Source organism: Onychomys torridus, chromosome 3 (assembly GCF_903995425.1).
Source record: "Onychomys torridus chromosome 3, mOncTor1.1, whole genome shotgun sequence".
Classification (NCBI taxonomy): domain Eukaryota; kingdom Metazoa; phylum Chordata; class Mammalia; order Rodentia; family Cricetidae; genus Onychomys; species Onychomys torridus.
The window spans coordinates 69,568,910-69,586,079 of NC_050445.1; the positions used below are offsets into that span (position 1 = coordinate 69,568,910).

General features: G+C 41.0%; 1 protein-coding gene across 1 annotated transcript in view; it reads right to left on the reverse strand.

Moving 5' to 3' along the window:
- Nucleotides 1-8,841: 8,841 nt before the first annotated feature.
- Nucleotides 8,842-17,170, reverse strand: part of LOC118580838 (PH domain leucine-rich repeat-containing protein phosphatase 1-like) — a 30,141-nt gene continuing 21,812 nt past the window's right edge. The window contains exon 3 of the mRNA XM_036182825.1: nt 8,842-8,921. Within this exon, the coding sequence (XP_036038718.1) occupies nt 8,860-8,921 (62 nt within the window). The 3' untranslated portion in view covers nt 8,842-8,859. The remainder of the gene's footprint in view (nt 8,922-17,170) is intronic.

Consider the following 17,170-nt stretch of genomic DNA (forward strand, 5'->3'; position numbering starts at 1 on the left):
GGAGGAAGAAAGCAGGCCAGCACTGCAGAACTACAATCCCACCCACTCAGAAGGATGCAGCATGAGGTTTGGGGGATGTTTGAGGCCAACTGAGATACATACCAAAACCCCATTTGAAAAACAGAAAATGCCGGGCGGTGGTGGCATACATCTTTAATCCCAGCACTTGGAAGGCAGAGGCAGGCAGATCTTTGTGAGTTTGAGGCCAGCCTGGTCTACAGGACAGCCAGGGCTACATAGAGAAATCCTGTCTTGGAAAAAAAAAAAAAAAGGAAGAAGAAGTAAAAAAGGAAAAGAAAAGAAACAAACAAAAATAGGAGAAATGAAACTTGTTCCAGCTAAGGCTAAAATATGTGAGGTCCACATAAAGTTCCTTAGAATAGTCTATCAATGGGAGACTTACCCCATAAAAGTTTCAAAGGAATATAGATAGATAGATAGATAGAGAGAGAGAGAGAGAGAGAGAGAGAGAGAGAGGGAACATATAAGTATATATGCTCTATATATATTTCAAAGGAATAGTTTCATTATGAATCAAAGCAACAAAATAAGATCATAGCCATTAAAAATATAGAACCCTTTCCAAACTTGCAATGAGAATAATACCAAAAACCTAAAGCTTTATTAATTATTTATACTAGATATAACATTCACAGAAAGAAACTCCTGCCATACCACCACTAAAATCTCAAAAGTCCACTACGGAAAAGAGTTTAGCATTTCTCTAGCAAATAAACAAGAAAGGGACTATATGATCCGACAATTTCACTTTTGGATAGCTACTTAAGAGAAAACCATAAAGTTGTGCATGAAAATGTCCAAAGTAACAAAAAGGGTGAACTGCACATAGACACACCACATATGCACAGATAGATGCATGCAATAAAACAAAAAAGCTGGAATGAACACCTGGCACACGCTGCATCCCACATGAACTTCATAAGTCTGCCAACTGAAGGAGACCAGGCACAGAACACATACCACATATATGGGGGAGGGGCGGGCAATTTATAAAGACAAGTAAATTAGTTATTGCCTAGGAGCTAGAGACAGGGATGGGAATTAAATCTAAACGGGGAGAAGACTCTTATCGGAGGAATTCCAGTGTCTTTTAAAACTGATTTGCAGCCCCTGGGCACAGTAAGAGACACTTGAAATCCCTGCACTCAGGAGGTTTAGGCAGGAGGACCACAAGTTAGAGGACAGCCAAGACTACAGAGCCAGTTCTGGGACAGCCTGAGATAACACTGTCTCAAAAAGAAAACAAAACAAAACAAACAACAACAACGAAAACAGCTTGATTAACAATGACTGCTGTATCGCTCTTTAGTTACTTTAAAAATCATTGACTAGTACATTTGAAATGAGTGAATTTTATGAAAATACCTTAAGATAATCATTACGCTTATACAAAGACACTTCTTCTATCACTTTAAGTGGTGTTCTGATAAGCCAAGCCCTGGTAAATAATCACATTCTGCCTAGTGATTACTACAGATAGTCCCACTAACAAAAGATCTGAGACAGGGTCTATTGCTACCAAATGAAACTATTTAGAACTAAATAGATATATGTACAGCTACCTGAATTATTTTGACACAAATATTTAAAATATATATATACATTTCAATGTCTTCGTATTTATCCTGAGCACTATGGGAAAAGTTGTTTTAGAATCAAGGTCTCTGATCTCACTGTGAGGTTCAGGTTGGCTTTGTACTCCTGATCTTCCCGCCCCTGCCCCTCAAGGGCCGTGGTTACAGGCATACTTCACCAATTCCAGCTCTCTGGGATCCTTTTTAAGACTTAAATACTTGATAAGTAATTTTCTGGTGTTTTATTAGTGTACAAGATTTTGTTTTGTTTTGTTTTTAAGTCAATTTTGGTAATTAGTTTTTTCCAAGTTGTCCTCCTTATACAGGGACAATAAATAGCATGGTGACATCAAATCCTGTGTCTCAGTTTGTATGCTACTGCTGTGATAAGACACTGACCAAAGCCAACTTGAAGAGGAAAAGGTTCATTTGGCTGACACGTCCATGTCACAGTCCATCACTGAGGGAGGTCAGTGCAAGAACTGAGGCAGAGATATGGCTGGCTTAATGCCTGTGGCTTGCTCAGCCTGCTTTCTTAGACCACTCAAGAACGCATGGCCAAAAGTGGCACTGCCCACAGTTGACTGGACCCTCCCACATCAATCAGTAATCACAAAAATGCCCTACAGAACGCATGGCCAATCTCAGACACGGTTACTCAGTCGAGGCTCTCTCTTCACCAGTGTCTCTAGTTTGTGTCAAGTTGACCAAAACTAACCAGCACACCCTGTACTCAATGAGTAAGTCTTCAGAGACATCACTTTAAAACTTTTAAAATGTAGAATAACTGAACCTGAATGATCACAAGCCAATGAGAGAAAACGTCAATAATGCAACAGAGTATAAGGCAATGGATAATTCACACCTATCAGCATCTTTCTATGGTCGGAGGCCCCAGGTAGTTTAGCTCCTTTTCCCTTTTAACCTCATTTAAGGACACTCTGGCTCCCCATTTCATCGTCTTCAGCTGTCCTTCCTTCTCTCAGACATGCTAAGCTTATTCTTGGCTTCACTTTTACTGTTGCTCCTTTACATATCACCCTTCTTAGAGATGGCATGTCCTGACAGGACCTGTTAACTATCACTGTAGGCGGAAGTTTCTGTCCCACCAGCAACTCCCAAACAATTGACTCAGAGACTCAGTATTACTTATAAATGCTTGGTTGGTAGCTCAGGCTTATTACTGACTAGCTCTTACACTTAAATTAACCAATACTTCTTATCTGTGTTTAGCCACATGACTTGGTACCTTTTCTCGGTTCCTTTGCATCTGGCTGGCAACTCCCTGACTCTGCCCTCCTTCTTCCCATCATTCTCAGTTTGGCTTTCCGGCCTAACTTCCTGCCCAGCTGCTGGCCTGCCTTTTTATCCTCAGGTTCCAGAAGAACTCTCAGCACTACCCAGGGAATTACAAATGTGTGCATATGTCTATCTGCATCTATATATGTATGTCTGTATGTATATGTGTCTATATACATATACATGTGCATACATGCTTGTGTATATATGTAAAATGAAAATAAAAATCTTAAATTATTCAACACAGACTTGTCTTCTACACAATAATAGATGTACATATGAACTAATATTCCAATAATGAATTACTTAGAAGAACAAAATATTTATTTATAGATTTACTAATAACAGTGAAAGGTCTGCTATTTATTATCATCATAAAACATCATCATTTAATATACTCTTATCCTCATCATTTATTTTTATCAGCTGTATTAGCCACTTTCTAAGTGGAGTATAGTCAAATAAATAACTTCCAGAGCTATCTTTTGGTTTCAACTGAATTCATATCCCATCTTTTATCTGCTAGGACTCCTATTTCTCCTAGAAATCCAAGGTCCTAGAGGAAAAAAGGCAAAAGGTGACTGACTAATTGGCAGGTGATTTCCCTAAATAAAAGACAAGACTGAAATTGCCCATTTGAACAGCATCTGAGTGCCCTTTTCCTGACCTTGTTTTGGCCTTCCCACCTCCCACCCCCACCTCCCACCTCTGCTATCTCCCATTCTGCATGGTCAGCTCACCTGCTGAGTTTCAGGTACCATCCTCCACTGTGAAACAGGGAATAAAAAGATTGGAATAAGAGTCACAGAGTAAGAGAAAAAGTATTTTGATGTTATTGAAATAAGAAGAGGGGGATGATCCATGATAAAGGAATTAAAACAAAACAAAACAAAAAAACACTCTACATTTTGGAGTTTGGTCATCCCAGGTCTGACAGCCGTACAGAAGAATCCCTTCTAAAAACAAGGATTTCAGAAAGATCTTGCATGTCTCCCATCCCAGTAGACCCCATCACCCTGCTTGTGGAGCATTTGCTTCTCTGTGGTCTGTTGATGGAGGGGTGGTTTTGACAGGTGACCCATCATAAAACACTTAGGGAGCTGAAGAGAGAACTTTCCCACTATTCTTGTGTTGCACTGAGGCATTAATTATTTGCTCACTGGATAACAACAGAGTAATTTACAGGAAAAGACTTGGCCTGGATGGCTCAGATAATATGGTTAGATGTCTTCTGAGCCCTCTTCTTTCTAAGGAATGTTTCACTGTAAAATACAGTGCCTCTGCTGACCTTTGGAAGGTCCTGTGTAGCCTCAGGACCAATCCAAGCAGAGCAAGCCATATGTTTGGTGTTATTAATGTATCTGTCCTAAAGAGTGAACTTTCACAGCCGTGACCCATGAAGGAAGCTGCTTCCCACCCTTTACAACTGACAAAGCAGGAGCTGGCTGTGCTTCTGGCTTTAGCCTGTCTGTGTTTTTAAACCCCTTCCACAGACAAACAACCCAAAGGGTGAATGAACTCTTGTATAATCTGGTTAAAGATAATCTGGTTTACTGGATATTTTGAAGGAATGTTATGTAATGATTCTTTTCCTTCAATTCCAATCTAAAAATAAGTATTATTGGATCTATTCTGCAACTGATATCCAGCTACACACAGACTTAATTTTCCTCTAGTTAAAAAAAAAATTTTGTTGGCTTGTTCCATAGCCCTAGAATTGCTTCATGAGAGAGCAGCCCAAGGCTTTTTAAGAGCGGATTCAATTTTCACCTTCCCTCCTCCTAAACCAACACAGCCATAAATGTGAATCAAACCAAAACCACGAAATTGCAAAGGAAAAACCTATAGAAAAATGAGATAGAAAAAAAGCTGTATCACATTATTGTGGCTTTCACAGCATAAAGAATATAGCTACTAACAAACTTTATACCCTACTAGAGACACACTTGCACATTTGTGTCCATTATCCTATTCACAATAGCTAGAGGATGAAATCAACCTATACGTCTACCAAGAGATGAATGGATAAGAAACAATATGGCACATATATATAATGAAATATTACAAGATTGTAAAGACAAATTGTCATAAAATTTGCATAAATACATGGGACTAGAAAAAAAATATACTGAATAAGGTAGCTCAGGCCCAGAAAGATAAATACTGTTTTCTCTCATATGGCGATCCTACTTTCAAATCTTCTCTTTTATGTGTTGAACTTGGAGCACAAGTGAAAGCCAGGAAGCTAGGTAGAGGCCTTTGGGAGGGTGCTTCCAAGCCAGGAGATGGGAGAGTAGAGGTAAAACTAAAACAGGGAAGCTGAATACCCAGCAGGGAAAGAGGGAGTGGGAGTAGAGGGCAGATCAGGAGTGCAGCGAGGGTTAGCGCAAAGGAGGGTGGCTCAGAAACCACAGAGAAGCCCACCGTTTCACAACCAGCTGAAAGGTAATGACTAGAAGGGCTGAAGAACGCCTGGGAAATGGGAAGCCACTAGTGGGTACATAATCCCAGGAGCCAATGAATTCAGTGGGCTGCAGACAGGGCACAGGGAGAAGAGCAGCGTGTCGGGGAGGGGGGTGGGTGGGTTAGGCAAACCTAAGGATATATGAAAAAGCTTATGGAAACCTACTCATTAGTAAGCTAGTTTCAAAACATAAGTTGTTGGGTTTTTTTGTTTTTTTGTTTTTTTTTTTAAAGAGTTAAAATGGAACACCCTGACTGGATGGACAGTTGGCTCGAAGATTGCATGGATTATTAAATAAAAGTTGTAGTGTAAGGCATGAGATGCCTCCCTACAAGTTGCTAGTCAGGGATGGGCCAGAGGTGTGAAAAATATTATCATTTAATTATGCTCTTATCCTCACCACTCATAAGGATTTACTGGATGGTAAGACCCTAATGATGAAAACAACACACACACTTGGCTGTCAGACATAGAGAAACCAATCAAAACATGATCAAGGAAGTTCCTCCCAGATGGCCAGCTTTTATAATGTGGGAAGATGTTACACAGGCTGGTGTGGGAGAAAATGCATCCATGGCCTTACCTGGTGCTGGCCTCTGCATGCTGCAAGACCAACCTGACAGGCATGATGTGCCCAATAGCGAAATAGCCTGTTATGGGGTAAGTAATAACTTCCTGACTGGATTCCAGGTCTGCTCCACAAGGTGAAGTTTCTTTGCTGGTACTGTGATCCTGGCCAAAAGCCCACGCTGGGAGGCAACTGGCCCTGAAAAGGACCCTCTACTGCTATTTCGCTAAATGGCCACACTGTTAAAGTACTTTCTAAATATTTGTGTTTATGTGTTTATACCCATAGATCCTTGCTGCTTGCTGTGGATATCTGTCTGTATAAATAAAGTGTGATTGGCTAGTAGCCAGGCAGGAAGGATAGTGTAGGCAGGACAAGGAAGAGGAGAAGGCTGGGAAGAGGAAGGCTGGGAGGGGACACTGCCAGCTGCCGCCATGACAAGCAACATGTAAAGACACTGGTAAGCCACAAGCCATGTGGCAAAGTATAGACTAACAGAAATGGGCTAAATACAAGAGTAAGAGCTAGACGATGGTAGGCCTGAGCTAATGGCCAAGCAGTTTAGATAATATAAGTGTCTGTATGATTATTTTATACGTGGGTTGTGGGACCACGGGGGCTTGGTGGCACCTGGAGAGAAGCTCTCCAACTACAGCTGCTCTTAACTTCGGTCACAGAAGCTTCTTTTTCAGTGGGCAATAGTCAATGGAAAGATGCGTATCGGGTAAAGTGATGAGAATATAGAACTGGTATCAGCCCTAAACCGGATATCTACATTAACCTTCCCCACCCCTACATAAACATATACTCAAGATGAGGTAGGAAGAACGTAAGAGTTGGAAGCTGGGGAGGAGTGCTATGAAACGCTGTCTTCTAGACTGTGGCTGTTTGAATAATAATGCCCTCCATATATTATTAGGCTCAGATATTAGAATGCTTAGTCACCAGGAAGTGATACTATTTGAGAGTGATTAGAAAAATTAGGAGGTGTGGCCTTGCCGAAGGAAATGTGTCACTAGAGGTGGGTTTGGAGGTTTCAAAAAGTTCACACCAGACCAGGCACTTCTCTGGGCCTGCTGCCTACAGATTAGGATACAGAACTCTCAGCTACTTCTCCAGCATCAAGTATGCTTGCCTACTGCCATGCTCCTCACCATGATGATAATGGAATAACCTCTGAAACTGTAAGCAAGCCCCAATTAAATGCTTTCCTTTATAAGAGTTGCCTTGGTCATGGTGTCTCTTCCCAGCAACAGAACAGTAACTAAGATACAGACATAGCAGAGCTATTGGACTCATGAACTCACAGCAGCTGTAGTTACCCACATACGTCTTGCAAAAGACCAAGCCAGTCAAAATCCCAGCATAGGTACTGCAGGGGATTATTAAGCAGTTATTGGTAGTTAGTAGTTGCTGAGGCAGGGACAATCTTTTTTGAGATGTGGCCATTGGTAGGATTCCTATGTTCCAGTAGTCAGCCCCATACCCATGCATATACGGACAGGATTAACTGGATTTAGTGGGTAATTTAAGAGAGAGAAAGACATGAATTGGGAAAAGGATGTGTTGAGGTACTATGAGGAATATAGATGTTGTAGGAGTGGGAAAATAAGGTAAATATGATCATGTTTCATTGTACACATATATGAAATTCAAGAATAAAGAACAATTTTTAAAGAAAATAGCTACCTGCCACCTACATTTAGTACAGATCCCAGGCCAAAAAGAAAAATGTCTAATATTTTCAGGTTAATATCACAAAAAAATATACTTTTCTCTCAGTATTGTGGTCATATGTGTTTCTTCCTCAGAAAATGAAAATTTTTGCGCCAGAATTCTTCAAAGAACATGAGCAAGTTGGGCAAAATGTACATGAGTAAATACGCCTTTGATGAAGAGATTTTTTTCTGTCTCTTTCTCACTCTTTCTTTTCTTTTTCAAGACAGGGTTTGTTTGGTGCTTTCTCTCTCTCTCTCTCTCTCTCTCTCTCTCTCTCTCTCTCTCTCTCTCTCTCTTCTGAGACAGGATTTCTCTGTGTAACAGTCCTGGCTGTCCTGGAACCCGGTTTATAGACCAGGCTGGCCTCAAACTTGCTGAGATCTGCCTACCTCTGCCTCCCAAGTGCTGGGATTAAAGTCATGCATCACCACCGTCTGGCCTCTGTCTCTCTAAAGTAAAAAAAGGTCAATAATTGGCTCCTCGGTTCAGGAGGCAAAAGTGCCTTCCACCAAGCCCGAGGATCTGATTTCGATGGCTGGGATCCACACGGTGAGAACCAACTTCCACTTGTCCTCTGACCTCCACACAAGCATTGCAGTAGGCACCTGTGATGAGTGCACACATGTGCGCACATGCACACACCAAATAAATACTTTTTTTATTTAAGGAGAACAGATCCCAAGAAATGACATCTGAAGCCGGGTGGCGGCGGCAGCGGCGGTGGTGGCCCACGCCTTTAATCCCAGCACTCAGGAGGCAGGGCCAGGCGGATCTCTGTGAGTTCCAGACCAGCATGGGCTACCAAGTGAGTTTCAGGAAAGGCACAAAGCTACACAGAGAAACTCTGTCTCGAAAAACCAAAAAAAAAAAAAAAAAAGAAATGACATCCGAAGCTGTCCTCTGTCCTCCACATCCACCTGCACAGCAGTGAACTGTATATACATGAGCATGTACACACATACAAGCACACACACAGAGAAAGAACTTTTACTGCCTTCAGTATATTTTCATAATCTATCCCTTACAGGAAGCTCAAGTCATAAATGTTCTTATACAAGATGCCTGAAGAACTCCTACCTTCCATGACATATTTGTAAAAGTTATATATCTACTAAAGCTGTTCAACTTGTAATGCACACTTATTTCCTGAAGTCACTAGATAGCGTAATTGCAGTGAAGACAACTCCGGAAGCACTTACTGGTTTAGCCGGACATCAAGAATGAACGATGTTCCAAAGGCATCCACCTGGAAGCTTGCCTTGTCCACGTGAGTCAGCTGCAACATCAAAAAGGGAAAGCGTGTTTATAGTCTGCGGTGATTCGTTCGTACATGAGAACTTCTTGCAGTCACTCTGAAAGGCTCATAGTATCACAAATGAGAAAGCAATTCAACAGGAGGCTAAATGACAGCATAATAAAGCGAAATTGTGTGCCCTCCTGGAAGCCAAGCCGTCACCAATGCAAAGCTAATCACCATCCAGTCAAGGAGACAAAGCGCCTACAGTCCTGCTTTGTCTCAAGTCCTGAAACAATGCCTACCCAACTCTACTTCAGTAGACTGGTTCCCCAGTCTCTGAGCAGATCTTTTCAAGTTAAGCTTTGTACCTTCCAAAAGGAAACTGCACTTCATTCAAGAGTAAAATAATACAGGGAATACCATCTATTTACAAGGAAGACATTTAAACTGCAATTAAAAATCCTTTTTCATCAAACCTTTAATATATACTTTTAAAATACCATGACAGACGTAATTTGTGAAACCTAACTTCACAGAAGCTACCACATATTTCTAAGCACAAACTTAAGCCTTTGTATGTACTAAGAATATCATCCCCCAAACGTTTCTGTGACAAAAACAGTCACTGTTTACTGTGCCATCCTATGAAGTCTGACAGACAATCAGCAGGGGCTCTAAAAGACCCATTGATCATGTTAAAATTTGCATACTGAATGATCCTGAGACTACACTGAAAAGAAATAAAACAGTCTATTCCATTTCACTCCCCAATACCAATAGTGGCTATCTCTAAACAACAGACTATGAATTCCTTGGTTTTTATTGTTTTTGTTATATTTATATGTTTGTGTACTCTTGAGTTTTTTTCATATGTACCTAATTTCTAAAGTAAGCATGTATAATTGCTATTATAAGAAGAAACAATGTGTAGCTGGAGAGTTTTCTCTCCGGGTCCTGCCAAATCCCGGCAGTCTGACAGCCCATTTATGAAATAAACACATCGATGCTTATATTATTTAAACTGTTTGGCCTAGTGACTCAGTCTTCTTGTTATCTACTTCTTCTATCTTAAATTAACCCATTTCTGTTTGTCTATAAGTTGCCACGTGGCTCGTGGCTTACCGGTACCTTACATCTCGCTTGTCATGGCGGTGGCTGACAGTGTCTCTCTGCTTCAGCCTTTCATTTCCCAGAATTTTCCTCTTTGTTTGTCCCGCCTATACTTCCTGCCTGGCTACTGGCCAATCAGTGTTTTATTTATTAACCAATCAGAGCAACACATTTGACATACAGAACATCCCACACCATTTCCCCTTTTCTTTTTTTTAAAAAGGAAGGTTTTAACTTTTACATAGTAAAATTACAGATAACAAAACAATTATCAAGCAAGAATTACAGTTACAATATCTAGTCTATTTATAGTAACTAGTCTATTTGGCACAATTAAAGAAGATATCCTATCTATCTTATATTTTTGAGTCTAAGGTTTTATATCTAACTTATCTTTTATCATAACTGAGGAAAATTATAACTATCTCTAGTCTTCAACTAAATCAAACACCTCAGAAGGATATACTATTATCTGAGAAACAGGAGAAGGATGCAAGCAACTTTCGGGAGTCTTGCAGGATAGACAGAGACAGCTGGCAGCCCGGACTGTCACCTAATGTTTCTTTGTAAAGTTGGGGCATCTGTCTTCAGCCCAAAGGGCTAGAATCTCTCCGTCATTTCTGTCTCTGTCCTGTAGAATGTCTGGCAGTTTCCTCTGTGAAGCAGGAACCTGAAGGACCATTTCGCCAAGCAAAGTTCAGTGGTCATCTTTTTATGGGTCCTGTATGTCCAGTCGATATATGTTTTTTAAGCAGTCCAGGCAAGAACAGTTTCTTGTCCAAATGGCTATTTTTGCCAAGAAGAAGATAAACTCCATATAGAATGTCTTCAAAGTCCATCTTCTTCTCTTAAGTAAATTGGTGTTGCCAGGAGCAGACATGTCTCACTGTCCAGAAAGTCTACATTTTTAAAAACAGTTTAAATGTCATATTCTGTAGGTCTTGAAGTATTTGAAGATTACCTATCTATCTGAAATATATCTATGTGTACCTATGTGTAAGAAAACTTAACATGACTATAAGTTTGACTATCAATAGAAGACTAATTGTTCCATTGCAATTTAAATGAGCTGTATAAACATAATACCTTAAACAAGAGTAGAAATATATACACAGTATAACAAAATTAACTTTAAATTTGTATCAATAAACTAAAATCCATAGCAATGTAAAACATTTTAAACAAGTTGCTCTTTAAACATAGGTTCAATAATCTACCCTTTCATCTTATCACATCTGTCCCCCTTTCTTCTTTAGAAAGAGACTGCATTTATAATCAGCCTGTTTTATTGTCACCTCAGCCACCTTGTGTAGTAAATGAGGCTGGCAGTGCTGCTGGTCCCTGAGAAGCAGCATGATGGGAAGGGACATCAGAGGGGCCGAAACTAGCCCTGGACTTTACATTCAGTACACTCAGGACTGGGTGAAAATAGAGGGCCTGACTACCAATAACAAAGCTTTCTGGCGCTTTTCCCGTTGAACACTATTTGAAAGAATGGGGGCTGGACACTTCTGCTCGGCAGTGGCTATAACGCCAGTCCTGTTCTAACAAGGAGGACAAAGTACTCAGATACCCTTCAGCCTCTTCATGAGGGCAAACCTAACTGCCCTCACTCTGCTTGGCTGACTCCAACGCCCACCAAGCCCTGGCTTCCTCTTTCTTCACCAGGTCCTTGGAGTTGCCCCTTACTCTTAGCTCTACCGCTACCACATACCACAATCCCCTCATCTGTCAAAGACCCTTGCTGAAAACCCAGTGTAAGACACACATATTCTAGTCTACCAAAGACCCCCATCCAGTCCCCACATTTCAAGATGCTCCACAACTGCCTCCCAGTGCCCTGGCATAGTGCTCTAGACTCCCAAGCACTCCCTATACCTTATCCATGCTGACTTCTTCCATCTACTCTTTAACTCAAAAGAACAACACTACCTATAACTTTTACTCACAACTTCTGCTGAGAGCTTTTCAAACCAGACCCTTGACCTGGGAAATTTCCTGAAAACAACCCGATCTGAATCTCAGGACTCAGGTCAGCAGCACTTCTGGAACCTGCCACAGAGGCCCTAATAGACAGAGTGGTTTAAACAACAGAGATCTTCATATTCACAGTTCTGGAGGGCGGATGTCCACGGACAAAGGATGGCAGATTCGGTTTCTACAAGGCCTCTCTGTGGCCTCACCATGTCCTCACACAGTCTTTGTGTGCGCTCTCAGGCACTTGCCCTTCTGAGGATATGAGTCCTTTTGGATTAGGGCCCCCCAGCCTGATAACCTCTTTTAAAGCCCCATCTTCATGTACAATCCCATGGGGGTGAGGGCTCCAACACATGAACTTTCAGGGAGTACAATTCAGTCCACAACACTGCTCTCCCATCAAGTCTCCATCTCCCTCTCCTCTCTGCAGGTCAGAATGATATCAGAGACTCAGCACTGACCACAGCAGGAACTCACTCAGTATTTCCTCAGTGGCTACTGGAGACTGTTTTATTAATCACCTAGACACCTAAATGAACAATGATATAACTACAAATTACTGCTTACTGAAATGCAGGCTTCCCATTAGGCCTGCTCGCTCTTAATACCAGTCGATAGACAGTGTTCCTTCTGCCGAGAAGCTCTCCGGGTTTCCTAAAGTTCAGACCATGTTTTGGAAACAGCATGAGGCAAGCCCTACTTACCAGAACTGATGTCTCAATTAAAATGAACCTTTCCTTCTTCCATTCTTCCCAGGCCCCTGTGTGACTAGTTAACACTTTTATCTCAGTCTCCCCTGAATTAGAAATGCTAACACCATTCCAATGTGCTGAACAGGCCACATCGGAATGATGGCTCAAATCAAGGTAATACTACTATTATTTTTAGCAAAGTGTTTACTGTTTGTGTTAATTCTAGCTCCTTTTTCCTTTTTCTTTATTTTTTTGTTCTTGGGAGTTGTTTTTTTTTTTTTTGGGGGGGGGGGTTCAAGACAAGATTTCTCTGTGTATCAGCCCTGGCTGTCCTGGAACTCTGTAGACCAGGCTGGCCTCGAACTCAGAACCTGCCTCTGCCTCCCGAGTGCTGGGATTAAAGGCGTGTGCCACCACCATCTGACTCTTTTTTCCCTTTTATTTAACATGTGATATTTGTATATCTGTATGAGGTATAATGTGATATTTCAAAACACTTAGAAACTCTAATCAGGGTGATTAGCATTTCCTTTTCCTTACCACTTCTTAATATTTGGCTCCTCTGCGCTCTTCTCTTCTCCTCTCTCATAAACTATGTAACAGCTCACTGTGAACTCTCATCCTCCTCCAGCGCAACGGAATACTGGAGCTTATTACTCCATCAAATGTGTTTCGGTACCTGTTATCCAACCTCCCACTGCCTCTTTTCACTCCTCTTCCTAGCCTCTAATAATTAGTACTCTCCCCCTCTTCCCCCTCCTCCCCCTCCTCCCCCTCCTCCCCCTCCTCCTCCTCCTCTCCCCCCTCCTCTCCCCCTCCTCCCCCTCCTCCCCCTCCTCCTCCCTCCCCTCCTCCTCCAATAGACTAACATTTTAAACTGCCTTATCTGAGAACACAACATAAAGTACCTGACTCTGTCTGGCTTTCCTCAGGTAACACAGTGTCATCTAGTTGAAATGTCCTTTCATTTTGCACAGAACAATTCAGTCATTTTTACACAATTTTTTCCCGACAGTTCCTTTTTACTTCAGTTTTTTTTTTTTTTTAACTTTACAGGCCTCAGTGGGGTTCCAAGGAGACACTTAAATTCAAAGAAAATATAAGGGAAGCTTATTTTAACTAAGGTTCAATTTTTTAAGTGTGTATTACTTAATACAATTCTAATGTAGGTTGGTTTTTATAGACTATATTCAGAATGATCAATTGAACACACTTCCCCCTAAGCACTGGAAAGAGTGCTCTACTTGCCTACTAGCACAAGCTAGGCAAGAATTCTACCACCTAAATCCCCAGTACTTCATTTATTTTAAAAGCTGTTAAACACTCCAAAGTTACAGAATAACACTGAAAAGATTCTTAGAACTCAATCGGATACTTTAATTTTACAAACAGAAAAGATGAATCGTGTATGGGTAAAAATCATTTCTAAGTACACCAGTCGGTGGCAGGCCGGGCACCAGCTCCCAGAAGACCTCTCCACCATACTTCAGCTCCCTGCTGTCATTCTGTGGTTGGGATGGGTACGCAGGTTTCCATAATTTCTGGTGAGTGCTTATTATGATAGGAATATCTTTAGAGACAGGAGAATGCTCTGCCATACATGTTCTGGAGACTACAAGAAGAAAACCAAACATGAAATCAAGCTTTGTACTTCTGTTTTAGAGCTCTGCTTACAATTGGAAAGTCAATGTTACCTCATCTGACACGCAAGACATGCTCTAAGACCAATCCAATTACAAGTGTAGAAACAGAATTAGAGTTAAAAATACAAATGGGTATCCATTTTTCAATGACAAGACGATGCAGGCATGACAAAATATGGCTCACAACTTACAGAAGTTGTCAGACAAAAGATACAGAAGGAAAATGCCGTATTTTCCTCAAACTACCCAGATGGCAAGAAATCTTAATAAGTCAATATAATTACATAGGCTAATTTTAATTTCTATTCATAAAGGAATCATAGAATTGTGAGACCTATGGAACTTGATATGATCTCCATATTGAGACCTGTTTATTATTCACAGAAACAGCCAAAACTGAAATGCAAAGTTAACATAATACCACGTTCCCTACAAGTTCAGCTTCTTGGCAGCCTGTCCTTTTCTCTTGACACAGTCTGGAGTCAACAAACCGGAGCCAACCCACATATGCCAGAGGTTAAAAATTAATTTTCAAGATTGCCTTATTAGTAACTTTAAAAAAGTAAACTGACACTAAAACATTCGTGAAAATCCAAACTTTGACAAATAAATGAAGGTTCTTAAGTTAACGTCAAACTGAAAAGAAACCAATGACTAGTAATGGTTTGGGAAGATTACCAGCCAAATGGTATTATGCAACAAAATTGTAAAAGTAATTAACATTATTTAAAAGAAGAACTTAAGTATACAGCAGAACCTCTAGCTAGTCTTGTTTCCTGAGTACTGTGCCAACACAGAAGGGATTCCTGGAAGTCTAATATCCTCAGCTTAATAACAAACCACCAACAGCAAGTAACCCTTGCACATATTAGCCCTATTTTGACACGATAAAAAACAACAGCCTCTCTTTCACCCTACTCAGTTCCCCATCACCTCCAGTAAACTTCTGTCAGAGGACTGAGACCAAAACTCCAATTCACCAAGATGGCCAAGCTTCACTGTTGCGTTTGTGCGGCCACACGGGTAAGAGTAACCAAGCAGCTAAGTCAGAAGACAACCATGTGGAGAACTGTGCTAGCTACGAGAGTATGCTAACACGACATACGTGAGAAACAAGTGACATTACTCCTATTTCTGTATTGATGACTCCAATTAATACAGCTCTGTTTCCTGTCTGGCCAACTCGATCAGGCCGACAGTTTTCATGAACTCTGTCATACACTGCATCTAATGTACACAGCATCTTTAACCAACCTGTCCTTTAAATCCAGCCATCTGCATCACTATTACAAAACTCAAAACAGTGCCTGCCAGCAGGTCATTAGGGACCAGAGGAAGCAAAATAAACAACAACAAAAACCATGCTCTTGAGAACTCGAACTCGAAAGAGCTGATTGGGGTCGAAATCTGAGGCTTTCATTTACAAGTGAATAAACTAGAACGGGTCTTTTAGAATCTCTGACCTAAAAGTGTACGTCTCTGAAAGAGCAGAAGCAATAATGCACATTCTGTAGACTTGTTACAAGTCAGTGGGTCCTTTCAGCCTTTAGAGTTTTGACCACAGTGAAGCCCTGGGGATACAAAAATGAGTGGGGGATTGGGGATTTAGCTCAGTGGTAGAGCACTTGCCTAGAAAGCGCAAGGCCCTGGGTTCGATCCTCAGCTCTGGAAAACAAACAAGCAAAAATGAGTGAGACGTGGTCCTTGCACCCTCCACCCTCAAAAAACTCAGTCAAAAGCTACAAAATGCCTACAAAATATTTATATGTGCCATAATAGTATGAGCTACAACACCAGCCCACCCGCAGCAGGCTAGCCTGGGGTGCTTCTCAAACTGAAAAAAAAGGTTAAACACACCATGTAAAGGACCAATAAAGGCACAAAAATCAGGTACACTCGACACAAGGAAATCATTAGAAATGCTGGAACGTAATCAGAGAGCATGGTCACGGGAGGTCAGGCCTAAACTGTGGCATGGAGAAACGTCTCAACACTGGCCACATAAAAGCACTAAAGCCTGTGCTGTGGACTCTGAGGTTCTGGTTTATTTGGTCTATAGTGAAACAGGATGACCACATCTTTGACAGTGGTCCCATGTGAGTGTAAGGTATGGCCAGATCAAAAGTCACCATTCTAAATGCATAAAATACAGTTTATCCTGAGAGCACGAAGAAATGGATGTGAAGGTCTTTGTGGTAACAGATATTCAATATACAGAATTTCCCATCCCTTCCCTTTGCTATTATGAACAACAATAACCCAGGTTGACCTTTGAAAACTGATGGTCCACATCTACTTACTGATTTACTAAATATAACCTTTTGTTTTATTGACAGAGTTTCACTATCACTTGCTATATAGCTCAGGATGGCCTTCAAATGCACAGCAATATCCCAGTTTTAACCTTCATGCTGAGATACAAGATTACATCATAGTCAATCTCCCAAGTATTTCTTATTAGTAATATAACATAATATAAAATATATGGTCCTCTCAAATTTTTCTACCTAAACTTGGTTGAGTTCAACCAAAATAACAGAAGTCTTAAAGTTTTTATTTAAGGAAGAGAAGGAAATGGTAAGTAGAAAACTGGGCACATTGTAGAGTCACATGGGGAACTCTTTGATAAATAACATAGAGATTCAAATCTTTGCCATTTTATTAAAGAAGAAGAAGAAGAAGAAGAAGGAGGAGGAGGAGGAGGAGGAGGAGGAGGAGGAGGAGGAGGAGGAGGAGGAGGAGAAGAAGAAGAAGAAGAAGAAGAAGAAGAAGAAGAAGAAGAAGAAGAAGAAGAAGAAGAAGAAGAAGGGGAATCAACACCAAGTTTATTGGGTGTCTACTTTGCGGTAGATAATCTGCCAAGGTC